General features: G+C 33.2%; 1 protein-coding gene across 2 annotated transcripts in view; it reads right to left on the bottom strand.

Moving 5' to 3' along the window:
* The window catches only part of LOC130901196 (cyclic nucleotide-gated channel rod photoreceptor subunit alpha), a 386,005-nt gene that overhangs the window by 38,120 nt on the left and 333,639 nt on the right, over positions 1–14,246 (bottom strand). For both annotated transcript variants that reach the window (XM_057812379.1, XM_057812380.1), the window contains exon 9: positions 8,653–8,946. In XM_057812379.1, coding sequence (XP_057668362.1) covers positions 8,653–8,946 — 294 coding nt within the window. The remainder of the gene's footprint in view (positions 1–8,652; positions 8,947–14,246) is intronic.

The raw sequence follows: 14,246 nt of genomic DNA, 5'->3' as shown, positions 1-14,246 counted from the left end.
TCATTAATCCAAGTAAACCTGAGGAAATATCTAGTTGGTTGAAAAAGATTTTAGACGAGGCCTGAAAAAGCAATGAGAAGAGGAATTGAACAAAAGGGAGCAGTGAAAAATAAAAAAAAAGAAAACAAAGAAATACTTTCTACTAAGTAAATTGGTGGAAACTTGGATAATTTTGTTTAAGTTGACAAAATTCATTTTTTTATCAAAACAAACATAGAGTCAATTAATTTTAGATTCTTAAATATAATAACAAAATAATCCTGTAACAAAAAAATAATTTCCCCTCTTTCTGAGTTAAGTATAGGCCTTTAAAGCTGCAAAATCAGAATTTATATTTGAGTATATTTTCTAAATTATACACTCAAACATCATAAATTTTCAATGGATGATTACATATGTCGACGTAGTGTGTTTAACGGAATAAATAATTCTACACTACTATCTGAAGGCTAGGGGCGGCTCATACCCAATAATTGATAATCCGTAACTTCTACAGGGACAACCTGTACAGTATAAAGATAGCAAAAAGGATTTTTCAATCGATTTGTTAGCAAAAAGGTACTCTTTGTTCAACTAGATAAAATTTATGTAGACTTTTAGATCGTTCGCTATAAAGAGACATTCTGAAGAAAATTATCATAAATTGTAATTTATTGAAAACACTCACAGGAGGTATTAAAACATAATCAAACAAATCTAATTGAACTGCATACTGTCGAATATCGTGTTAATTACATAAGGAAAAAATTAAGATGTAGAATTTGTAGTAAAATAATCTTCTTTTAAAAATTAGTAGTCGTCACCAGTTATATTTAAATTGATACCGAGATTCTAGAATGTATTCATTGAATTGTTTGTTTCTTTTGTTTTTTTCTACTTCGTCATTTCCTCCTGACGTTGGCAATCACAATCGCTAGCTGATCCCCGTTATCTTCCACTGCAAACAATTGTTCAATGCTATGTATGCCTATACATTCTTCAACTTGCCTATGGGAAGAACTTCCTACACATGAAACTTCCTACACAGGAAACATGATCGTAATTTGGTACTTTTCGGCATTTAACTGTTGTTAAAAGTTCACTAACTGCATTTGCCCTGTTTCAAACTGCTTCATTTCCTTGCATAGGTAAACAGTTTATCTTCAACTTCTTCAAAAGATTAAAAATTCTGACTCTTCCTCCCTTATTCATCTTTGAATCCGTTTCTCCAATTTCAGAAAGATCGTTGCACGGCTATCAACTTAGGAAAGCGGAGCACGACCTTTACCTACCTACTCCACGTTCAGAATTAGTTAAGGGCTCAATATTTTACAATGCAAAAAAATGCACAATCACTTGACAATTGAAATCAAATCGATATCTTTTCCCGTATTCCGCAATAATTTGAGGGCATATTTACTGGAAAGTGTCTTCTAATCTAATAGTAATATTTAATTCCGGGCTTGCTGCTTACTGGTTTAATTTTTGGTATGGACTTATATACGACTTACATACTAATTATTACCCATTACTATTAACTAGGTTTTCTTCTGTATATTGAAATTTTATTTTATTTGTTTCATCTTTATATAGATATTTTAGGTTTGTTTTTTAGTTTTTACAATATTTTGTTTGCAAATTGTAACTATTTTTTGACAATAAAGCATTTCTTTTTCTGTATGAAGACGATAACTTGGTTATCGAAACGTACTGTCTGACTGTGAGTGTTGGTGTCGTGGTAGTGTAAATAGTCTGTTCAGTATGAATACCACTAACGGTTCCAGAATTTCAAACTTAGACGTATTTCAAATTCTTCTATACAACTGATTGTGGCGGACTTCAGCTTCTTATAACAGCACGGATTAAATATAAAATTGAATCATCGTATTTCTTAGTTTTAAGACTAAACTATCGTTACAAAACAGTGATCACATCTTCTGGTTCCTTATCCGAGTAGTCGGTGATGTAGCATCCTGATTATTTAAAATTGCAGACTCTCTCAATGTCTTGTCATTTATCTGTAGGGACGCGTTGAGGTATAGCTTGTGGCTGAAGGCCATAAACTTTGTCTTAGCAATATTTATATTCAATCCTATTTTCTGTCTAACTCCATTAACAGAATCTATGAGATTTTGGAGATCCAGGTGAACATAGCACAAAATAACGTCAGCGAATTATATTAATTATTTCCTCTTTGGTTTCCATCTCCAACTCCTCCGAAACGGTTTGACCAATTCTTATGAAATTTTGTGTGCATATCGGGTAAGTCTGAGAATCGAACAATATCTATTTTTCATCCCCCTAAATGTTAAGGTAGTCCACCCAAATTTTTTTTTATTTGTTAAAAAATATATACAACCCTAAATTTTCAACCTCTATTTTTTGTTTGTTAATTATAAACTTCAATTTTTTGGGCAAGGTTTTTATTTTTTTTGTCGTGACTTGTCATGACCCCTCTACGATTATCCCCTATTTTTCCATCGCGATTTTTAGTCGAATTTTTCAAGGAAAAATTAGAAGAAGAAGAAAAATGGGGGGCACATAATTTTTCCCATGTTTTGAGACTTCCTGAACACGATTATGATGATTTTTCGAATGTGTGTAGTTTATATATATATCTATATATCTGTTTAAGCTACAATTTTTATTTTCGTCTTTCGAGCAATTGCTATGGGTCCGATTTGGTTCAAAATTAACATACATGGCTTTTTTGGCGGCGGATTGATGTTAATAGATTTTGGTTGAAAACAAATGAATATTTCGAGGGGTCACAGTGCAAAAAAAGTGGTTTTTGACCTTTGCTCACCTCTGCAGGTGCAATTAGTTGCGAGATGATTTCCTGTCTAAGGTCGAAACTTTCCATCCCCACCACTCTCCATTTTATGGTCATTTTTGTTATATTTTCTTATTTTTTGACCAGAAAAAGTTTAACTAGAGGGTTCGATCTTCGCATGCTAGTAGCGGTGATGTTGAAGAATTGTCTTTCTCAAGTTTAATGTTTTCTTCTTCAGTTTTTCTAGCACAAACCGCCCGGAATCATTTTGATCTTTGTAATTGTTGAACTGGACCGCCTCCTATTTAATGAATAATACGAGTATGATCGTTGCTAGGGTGATTTTTTTTTCTTCCCATTTTCGAAATTTCTTGTCATTATGACAATTTTTTCTTTGTTGTCAATTGGAATTGAACAAGAGGGTTCGAGACCACGGGGTCTATTGAAATTATGAATTTTCATTCGTTAGAGAGAGAGTTAACTTGTGAAATGAAAAGTTATTGAGGAATAGCAAATTTTCCATATAAAGAAATAAGATTGAGAATTGATATCATTTCCAAGAAATTCATTTTATGGAAAGATTTGTTTGTGTATTAGTTAAACTCTTCATTCGACGTAAAATTCGACTTTCGTGATGGAGCTCTGCTGCTCACGGCTTTTTTTTGTTATTTTCAATAATTTCCTTCATTATGATTTTTTCCTCAATTCAATTTGATTTTTTCCTCAATCAATCAGTTATCCAGTTGTCAACCGTTGTCACTTCTCATCCAGAAAACATCACGGAGTAGGGATAAAAACGAGGCCTGTCTCCTGCCACTATACAGTTTTCGGCCAATTTTTTTGGTTTTATTTGTGAATCGATCGTAGCAGTTATTGTTATATATGTATTAATTTTTCTGTGCAACTCTCATGTTAATTTTACTCTAATCGTAAATTTCTCTGATATTTATTGGTTCGAATATAAATGACAATAAATTTTATAGGATAGGTCGTTATAAGTGAAGTTAAAATTTATGGTTTAGGTGAGGTTAGTTGGTTGTTAATGGCGTTGAATTTTTATAGAATTTGTTTCTTCAAAATTTAAAAGATATGGGTGATTCCGTTCTAACTGTGATATTCAATGTCCTGTATTGTTTTTTTGTACTAGTCATTAATTAATAATCAATTAATAAAAATTTTGTGTTAATTGAATAATTCTTAAGATATTTAAACATTATTTTTATACAATATAACTTGCCACTTAAAGAAAACTTATACTACATCACTTGAATGTCAGTACCGTGTCATGTCCATTCCTAGAATTTACCGATAAATTATTAATTTTTTTTGTCGTAACAAATGATTTAAACTAATTACCTTATAAATTCTAATGTTTATGATCAAACTGAGGAAAATTGATGCACTTGTTGTTTAATATCTTAAGTTACCATGTCAGTACCGTGGATAAATGAGTCAGTACCGTGGAACTCAAAATCCGACATTTGTGTCTTGCTCGTGATACTTTGAAGTTGTAGTAAATTCCTCTTAGAGTTTTATTTTTACAGTAAAATAGATGAATAATATGCATAAAAAAGTTAGAAAAGTTAAATTTTAAAATCTTGAAATTTTGAATACAAAAAATCACAGTTAGAACGGAATCACCCATATGCATAAATTACACTAAGGTTATTCAAATCAGCTTTGGGCAATATATGATGTTACTATCAATAAACGTTTTTTGTACTTTTTTTCAGTTGTCAAAATTTTGGCAGATTCATAATTCATATTTTGTCCTTCATGATAGACATGAATCGCTAATGAACGAATTTTTGAGTGCAATAATTATTTATTCTCAATATATTAATAATTGATAAAGTCAATTTTAACACTCAGTTAATTAAGTGACCTCATGTAAATAAACACGTGTTGTGAGCTCCCGCAGCCATCTGCCGAAGCTTTCTCTAAACAACTATTAGATATTGGCGATGGGAAAGTTGCTGTATATGAAAATACTGGATGCATAAAATTACATACGGACTTTTGCACAATCATCGACAAAATACTCTCATCGATAAGTGGCTGGCGGAAAGAGCGATTTTGGCAGCAAAAAATGTGGAAGTCAGTGGGTTAAATTTAAAGATACAACAGTTGTTACCTGGGGACTTGGTGTCATACAAATCTATCGATGCAGTTTGTGATACCAACGAAAGTGTGAATTATCCAATTGAGTTTTTAAATTCATTGGATTTGCCAGGCATGTGGCGTGCCACTACACCATTTACAATTGAAGGTTGGATCTTCGATCATTCTGCTTCGTAACTTGAACCCACCACGGCTGTGATTAGCCATTAAAAAATTAATGAAAAACGTTATTGAAGTTATCATTTTAAAGGAAAGTTTCAAGGTGAAAATGTGTTGCTGCCACGTATCCCTATGACTCCTACAGATGTGCCGATTGAATTCAAACGACTCAATTCCCAATTAGATTGGTATTCGCTTTGACGAACAATAAGGCACAAGGCCAAACATTGTCTGTATGTGTCTTATATTTGGAAACACCATGATTTTCCCACGGACAACTTTATGTTGTCGCGTGGGAAAATCATCCAGTTTGTTTGTGTTGCTGAAGACATAATTAATAGTAAAAATATGAATATTTTTGATGTTTAGATAGCGATCGAGAATTTTAATTCAAGATAAATTTGTTACTTTATTAAAGATTGATTTATTAACCTAAATAGAGCATACTTTCAAAATCTACAACGCTTTCGATTATAAGCACATCCCTACACACTTATAGTGGATTAGTTATTTGTATTGAACTAGAAAAATATTTCGTAGAATTAATTTATATGGCAGAACAACGTTTGCCGATCAGCTAGTAGATCAAATATTAGTGGAGACAGGATACATTCTTGTCGAACGGTTTATTGGAATCGACGTTCATCTGTATATTTTCCATTAACTTGAACGACGACCTTTTGTTGCCAAATTTCTAATTATACAAGATCTATGAATATCTATTTGTCGATAAAAGTTATAAATTTTGTTTTATTTTAATTCCGAGAATGTTTTCCCGACAAATTTCTCCTAAAATAGGATTTTTTGGTTTTTTTGCAAATAGTGATGAGCTTTTACTTCTATCAAACTAACAGTTTAGTCTTGCCAGATGCAGCGTGCAATCATTTAAAGACAAACATGTATATGTAAAAGTGTTGATAACACAGTAGAATTAGTTACTAGTACACTTGGTATTGGGATTTACAGAATTATTAAAGAAGATAATCGTGGTTTCAAACAGCACCTGAAGCTTCAGGAAAACCAAAGTATCAAATAGACTTCAAATTAATTAAAGTTCTGGTCACAGTTTGGGCTAATAAGGGTTATTCTTAACGAGTCGAAGCACCCGAAATGAGACTTTTGAACGAAATAGGTTTGGAAAAAGCAATCCAGAAAAACTATTTTAATAGATAGAAAAATTTAAAAACTAAATATATTTATTTGGATTGAACATGGATCACTGAGGGACATACACCAGAACTGTTCCAAGTCGAAGACGGATCTTTTCAAATAATTGATCTACTGTTTGGAATCCACCAACAGGAAAGGGCCGCAGACTAATGATAGTACATATCGGTGGTTCAAACGGTTTTGTTAAAGGTGGTTTATTTAATTTTGATTCTACTCGTTTCCATGAGGATATGAATGCTGCTGATGTTTTTGAAAAATGGGTCGAATGAATGATAGATCTTTTTCTTCAGAATTATAAAATAGTCATGGATAATACCATAGAGCTTGAGAAGAATTACTCACAACCAAATTGTTGAAAAAAGATCTACTGAGTGGGCTAAAATCAAAGAAAATAAAGCTCCATTCAAATTCAGTAATAAAAGAACTGTTTTCATTGTGTTCCCTTCATAAGGAGGTATACAAGGGGGTACCCAAAAATAACCGGAATTATTTTTTAAATGCTATATATTTACAAATATTTACAAAACAACCTTATCCCCTTCAAAATACTCTCCATTACAAGTAATACATTTGTCCCAGCGGTGCTTCCACTGTTCGAAACATTGTTTGAGCTCATCTTTAGAGATGGCTGCAAGCTCCTGTCTCGTTCTTTTCTCGATGTTTTCAAATTGCTGTCCTTTCATGTCAGGCACGGAGCCAGGTCAGGCGAGTAAATTGCGTGGGGCAGCGGAACCATATTATTTTTAACCAAAAACTGGCTAACAGTGATGGCTGAGTGTGCAGGTGCGTTGTCATGGTGGAAGAACCAGTCACCTAATTGCTGAACCAGCAAGCTCCAAGATATTCCACTGATTTCAGACAGTTGATCAATTGTCTGTCGACGGTCTGTGCGCACAAGCTCTCGAATTCTTTCAACATTTTTATCGATTCGGGCAGTTGATGGACGTCCAGACCGAGGCTTGTCATCAATCGACATGTCGACATTTTTAAATCGAGAAAACCACTCATACACTTGAGTTTTCCCCAAAGCATCATCTTTGTAAGCAGTTTTCAACATTAAAACAGTTTCAGCATCATTTTTACCGAGTAGAAAACAAAATTTCACAGCGCACGTTGTTCACTTAAATTTTCCATCATAAAAAAAACGAAGCAGCAGTGAAACAGCACTAGCAAAAGCGGTTACTAGTGACGAACAGAACGTGGTAGATCAACGTCCCGCACGGCACTAAACTGGCGAAGAATTGTGCTAGACAGGCCCTAGCGGCAGAAATCAGTACTACAAAAGCTCCACTCATGGCAATGCTATTCCGGCTACTTTTGAGTACCACCTCGTATAAAAGCATTAAATTGATAAGATTCCAAAAAATCGTAGCATAACGATTAGATCACCACCATTGTAAACTAAACCTGATTGAAATGGTATGGGCACAGATGAAGGGAGTAGTTTACTGATTAAATGATTTCTGATCTCGATTCTGATTTGGATTTGTAAGAATTAGCTCCACATATACTGATGAGTTTTTATATTGAAATTGTACTTTATAAACTGTTTAAAAATGAAGGTTCAAAATGTTATTTCACACGAAAATTCTCGAGGTATAGATTAAAGAAAAATTCTAGCTAACTACTAAAATATATGATGGATTATGGAGTACGAATGTTTCATCATTGTGTTACTCTCTTATTCACAAGAATAGACTATAATAGGCTTTTTTATCCGGTTGTTCTGGTAGACATAAACCATTCAGCATCTGTCTCTTATACTTTTATCAAGCATCAGTTTATTACTTCAATTATTCACTTTCCTTTGTACCCTTGACTGAATATTATTGATTTTGCCCAGATAACCGAATCAATGTTTCAATAGCAAATTTTCAAATGAAGCCAGTTCTCATTAACTGTTTAAATATTCTTCTATCGTTCTATCAAAAAATGAGTGACATTGTAGAATCAGTTTTCTGAAACATAAACCGTTTCATACGGTTAGAGTCATTTTAGCGGTAAAAGTCTCGAGTAAAGCTCTAACTATTTCTTAAACTCAATTATGTTTGCTCAAAGCAAAGTTTCAACTAAATAGTTTAAAAGCACACCTTAACGGCTTCGGTGGTTTTAATGTGGCCGAAGCCCCATTTTCTATTAGAAATTCTCTTCCTCATTTTATAATGTTGCCCTTTAATCTAACGTAAGTCTCATAACGAAATATTCATAATATCGAGAGCATTTCTGGATGAAGTTGAGTGAATAACATTAAGTAAATCATGGGGAATACAATATTTGGAAAACACATCGTGCATTGGAAGATGAATTCATTAAGAAATTGGAAACGTACTTTAAAAACTTCTGGAAAAAGCAAAGATGAATAAAAAGTCTATAGAATTGAATTTTTTCATGAATCAATAATTATTATGAAAATAATTACTTATGAGACATTCTCTTTTAATTTGTCCTACCTTTTCTACAAATGTAATCGCCAGGCGAAAACAGAACCGGCCTTAGCCTCAGCACCAATTCACACAGGAATCCAGCTTCAGTGTTTTGAAATATTTCCACCCTTTTCAAGGTGTCTAGATGAACGTTGATGGCTATTTCTGCTTTAAGTTTATCCGGAAGACAAGAAACAGCCTTCTCTTCGTCCGAACACTTCTGGGTAAGCCATAAGTAATCAAACCATTTTATTACTTTGACTTGAAGGTGATTGGGTACTCTACGCATCCGCATGTATGTTTTTACTCCATCTAGTTTAGCTGGAACAACAATAAAAATATTTAGTGGAGGAAACGAGTTATACAAATCGAAATATTTCAAGTGAATGTTAGAAAAATATAGTTTTTGAAGCCCACATTTTCCATATCTCGGGAATGGATTATATTATATCTTCCCGGTGAAAAAAATATGATTAAAGTGGTCACGGAAAACGTGGAAATTATTTTCAGGCTTTTAGGTCCTTTACTAGAGGGCGTGTTGGAAAATATAATTTTTCCAATTAAGAAGCACTTTATATACAATAATAGGATTTTTCGAAAAATTATGTGCATTTTTTATTCCAAAACTTCTTGTCTATCTCTTCGAATAAGAGGTGGGGGAGAGTGGGAACTTTGTTATGAAAAAAATGCCTGTAAGCCCAATTTTCATACCCGATTTTCATAAACTTGGTGTTGTTTGAAAGAGCTTTTGTCCAGCAATACAGAATATATAAATGCTAAGTAATTTTGCAACGTGAATGCTAGAGAATGACAACTTCTCTCCAAATGTTTATTATATTTTTGACTCGTCCTATATATGCGATTTTTTTATCGTACTCCACTTAATGTGGAAATATGATTGTAAGTATGATTATTAAATATATTATTATAGGTAACGCTGAAAAGTATTTTCGGTATATTTTTTAGAATTTTCGAATAATTACGTTATTTTAGTTTACTACGAAAGATGTAGTAAAACTTCTATTCTTGTATTTAAATTAGTCAAGATAAATCACAATATATAAAATATAAGAAACAACGACCTTCTAGCATTAACGTTGCTATTTGAATTGCTTGGAATTTATATATTTTGTGATTAGTGGATGAAAGTTTTTCCAACCAACATCAAGTTTATAAAAATCGGCTTAGCAGAACCGGACTTACAAGTATTTGTTCATAACAAGGCTCCCACTCTCCCCCACATCCTATTTGGAGAGATCGCCCAAAACTTATAAATGAAAAATGCGCGTAATTTGTTGAAGAATTCGATTATCTTAGTAAAATGTCATTAAATTGGGTAAAATGACTTTTTCAATCATATACTTTTGAATAGACACTCTAGTCGTGGACCTAATCCGTTTCTGATATATGGCCGTACTTAGTTGCTCATCCAGTATATAAACCTACTGTATTAAGTAACAAAACTTCATGTTCAATATGTGACTTATCGGAATTTTTTATTTGGAATGGACCCAAATACACTTACAACTTTTTTCAATAACATTTTTTGGATAATTATTATTTACTTACTGAACTTTGTCGTAAGACTGGTACACCTGTTTGTTGTTTCGAACTAATAAGAAATTATTTTCTCAAAATTCTGTTTACTGTAAATTGATCAAAATATACCTGTAGTCACCTGTGAATCTTTCATCTTGGGAATTATCCCGCGTTGAATTAAAAACAGATAAATAATTCAAAACTTTGTATGGCTTTCATTTCTAAATTAATACCGAATAATTGACAACATGGGAAATAAGTTGTGCATAGTTTGGAAGCGTTGAAAGCTTATTAATGTTCAATAAAATTATATCACGTTTTCGAAATGTTATCCATTTTTTTTCGTTAAACGCAATCATGGTAGAGATAATTGAACGAAATCAAGCCATTAGCAGGAAAAACGATACTATTCATTTTGCGTAACCAGCTGCTGTATTGAATTTGTAGTCCGGGGGAGTTAGTAAAACCATATCAATTGTGCCTAATCGAAAGTTTACAGGATGTTCCAGGACTTGATGCAAAAAACTAGGGAGTGAGTAGATGACGTGAAAATAATGCTGTGAAATGAAAAAAATTCCCTTGAACAATCTAAAGAAAGCAAAAATGGATTTTTCAATTGATTTTTCAACAAAAAGGTATCCTTCGTTTAACTTGATAAAATTTATGGTTTAGGAGATATGTGGATTTTTAGATAGTTGTACAAGGAAACCATTCGCGTTAAAGAGACATTCTGAAGAAAATTATCATAAATTATGATTATACATTGAAAATTCTTATTGAAACATTTCTAATTGAACTGCATACTGTCAAACATCGTGTTACTTATATAAGGAAAAAATTGAAATGTAGTAAAATATAATTGGTGAGCCTACAACTTATCAAATAAAAACAATGTGGCCACTTTGCACTTCTACACACTTCCGAGGTCTACGGAGGATACTTAAATAAAATAAGAGTACAACTTGGCTACAAAAAGTAGCACAGGAATGTCGAAGACAAGAGAAAATAATACAGCAGATGAATAAAATACCAAAGTAGCAATAAGAGCTGAAAAACGTGATGAAAAGTGAAATCCAAACACTTAGACGCTCGAAAAGGTATGAAGAGTTCTAAAGAAGAAGAAGAAGATAGTCATAAAAGAGACTAGTGGTGGTCTTGGGTTTAGGTCTTGAAGTCTTCAAGATTAAGACCAAAACCACCTTCAGATCCACAACACCGAGACCTAGTATTGCAAGACTTGCAACACTCTTGTGGTCTTCTTTTTAACAAATATTGCATCAAATTCTAATGTTGAAATTAAAGAGTCGAAATGGAAGAAAAGAATTTTCTCAAACTGTTTGTCGTTCTGCTAAATAAAAGCATTATTCTGAACTGCATTCTTCACACACAAGATGTTCGAATGAATACGATTGTGAAATCTTGGAAACTATAAGAGAAAAAAGATTTAACGGAAAACGTGGTATTCATTTGCTAATCAAATAAAAATCTACCAAAAAAGTGCAAGATTGAGAGAGGAACCTGCAATACCAAGACCAAGAGCTGCAATACCAAGACATGACCACATATGCTAGACGAAGATCAAGACTAACCTGTTCTCTGTCTTACATTTGCATTTACTTCATTTACTCATCACTAATTGCTGATTCGTTGAGTTGTTGCGGTACTCATCCTGTCACGATGTCTAGCCGCTGCCTCATTTCCATAGAATGTAAATTAAATTTTGTTTTTTTACTACAATTGCTGCATAAATAGAATTTTCTAACGACTTTTGAGAAATTGAGGGTTAGAAACTTTCTATAATGTTATAAGGCATAAATTTAATAACTAGAATATCGAAAAAAAATTAGAATAATTTTCTGGCCTCACTTTTCCGTACTATTAAGTAGTAAGCCGATTTAATAATATATAATTTCGAAAATGATTAATACAATGTTGAAATCAGAGTCAATCATATCATCACATCGGTACTGGATGATCGTCGTCTGAAAGTGCGCGAGCCAGCAGATATAGTAGTGAGGTACATCGCATATTAACTGAAAATTTGGACTTGAGAAAACTGATCACAAGATGGGTGCCGCGTTTGCTCACACTGGAACAAAAACAGTGTCGGAAGATGTTTCCATGGATTGTGTGGCAATTTTTGTGCCGTTTCATAATTATGGATGAAACATGGGTCCATCTCTTCACACACGACACAAAAGAACAATCAAAATAATGAACTGAAAAGGGAAAATCGGCTCCAGAGAAGACAAAGACCGTTGCATTTGCTGGCAAAGACAAGGCGTCGATTTTTTGGGATGCGCTTGAGATAATTTTCATTGACTATTTTGAAAAAAGAAAAACTACCAACGGCGGGTATTATGCAAATTTATTGCAATGCTTGAGCGAAGAAACCAAGCAAAAACGGCAACATTCGACCAAGAAGGAGATGTTTCGTAAAGATAACCAGCTCACACATCCGTTAGTGCAATGGCAATGTGTATGGAGCTAAGAGAAGATTACGTTGGAAAATAAATATATTTTTTTCCGAAATTTTTGAGTTTTCTTTGTTGAGCCAGGTACTTCTGGGACCATCCTAGTAGAACTATGCTATAAGGCTAGTTTGTATTACAAATAGATACAACAGTAACGATTTGAAATACGTTCATTCAGATGCGGTATCTACACTATCTTGGGACGTTTCTGATATTATTTCCCATCACGTAGAAACTACAAAGGTGACTGTAAACAAAATTGCTTAGGTCCATTTTAGATTCTATGTAAATAGTAATAGTTTCGCTTCGGAAATTTAAACCTCGAACTGTTTGTAAACTTTCCATTACGTCGAAATATTTCCCATGACACAGCTGTGAATATTTGTTCGATATGTTCAACGCTGACATTTGTTTGTTTATCTCTTTGGTCTCGTTCTTGCAAGTTATCTTCCTTTTCATTCGAACAACTTGTCTACTCGAATGAATTGGTGGAAGACGGAATTCATCTTTGTTTGTCAGATTTATAGGATATAGTCTATAGTACGAGGGTTGTTCGAAAAAGTTTCCGACCTAACAAAGACACAAGACATTTTTTTCTCTAACGTTTATTATTTTTTAACTTGTTTTCCTTTTGGGTCTATATGCTTCAACATTTCTAACCCTCCCAGATAGTAGTGGCCGTCTTTTTTTCCGTCGCAAGTGAAACTTGGAGGTTAGGTAAAAGTCGCTGGGGGCCAGATCTAGTAAATACGGTGGAGCTTTAACCAATCAGTGAACTGTAGCTATGGCGATCAACGGAGGTACGGAGGCTTTTTTACCTTATCAAGCAATGACGCTTGATATTTTCCTGTCAAGACATACAGAACTAAGTAAAGAGGTTGTAGAGCTCGAGAAGAAAGTTCTAGCAGCAGACCGTCCGAAGCTTTGGAAAATTTGTGTTAAATATGTTTTCAAAGAAGAAGATGAGTACAACCCTTCATAATTCAATCAAATGATGACTCTAGTCTAGACGATTCTGACTACCATTATTATTTATAAAGATACTTTGGAATTGAAATATTTCTTTTCTTTCATTTTATGGTTTCTGCTTTGACATTTCGTTTTCCAGAATAAAAACGAATGGGGTACAAAAAGGGTTCAGTTCACGTCTGGTACCCTGTTTAAACCAAACTCCCTTACAGACAGGTACATTTTACTCGTCTATTTACGTTTTATAATTTAATATTCAGTTGTAGCAAGTTAACGAGGTATAATAATGATTTTGTTTGTAAGTTCCAAGTAGAACAACTATTAAATACATCTGTCTAAATAACGGTGTATAATATCGTCCAATTTATAATGATTCGATTGCCTTTTAAACGAATACTTTCTCGCATAAGATTTTTAAAAGTATTTATGAAAATAATAAATTTATAAAATGAGATATCTACGCCTATGGTAGATAGATCAAACAAAATTGTCGGTGAGGGTTTTTAAATTCTGCAATTGATATTGGAAGAACTATAACACAGTTATAGTAACCATTTTTGGTTCGTGAGTTCGAATAACGCACAGTTATTTTTTTTCATTTGTCATTATGAATGATTAAAAGAAGTATAATTCTATTTT

The sequence above is a fragment of the Diorhabda carinulata genome, chromosome X, assembly GCF_026250575.1.
Source record: "Diorhabda carinulata isolate Delta chromosome X, icDioCari1.1, whole genome shotgun sequence".
Classification (NCBI taxonomy): domain Eukaryota; kingdom Metazoa; phylum Arthropoda; class Insecta; order Coleoptera; family Chrysomelidae; genus Diorhabda; species Diorhabda carinulata.
Note: the sequence above shows the minus strand (reverse complement) of the source record. Positions and strands in the feature narration are given on the sequence as shown.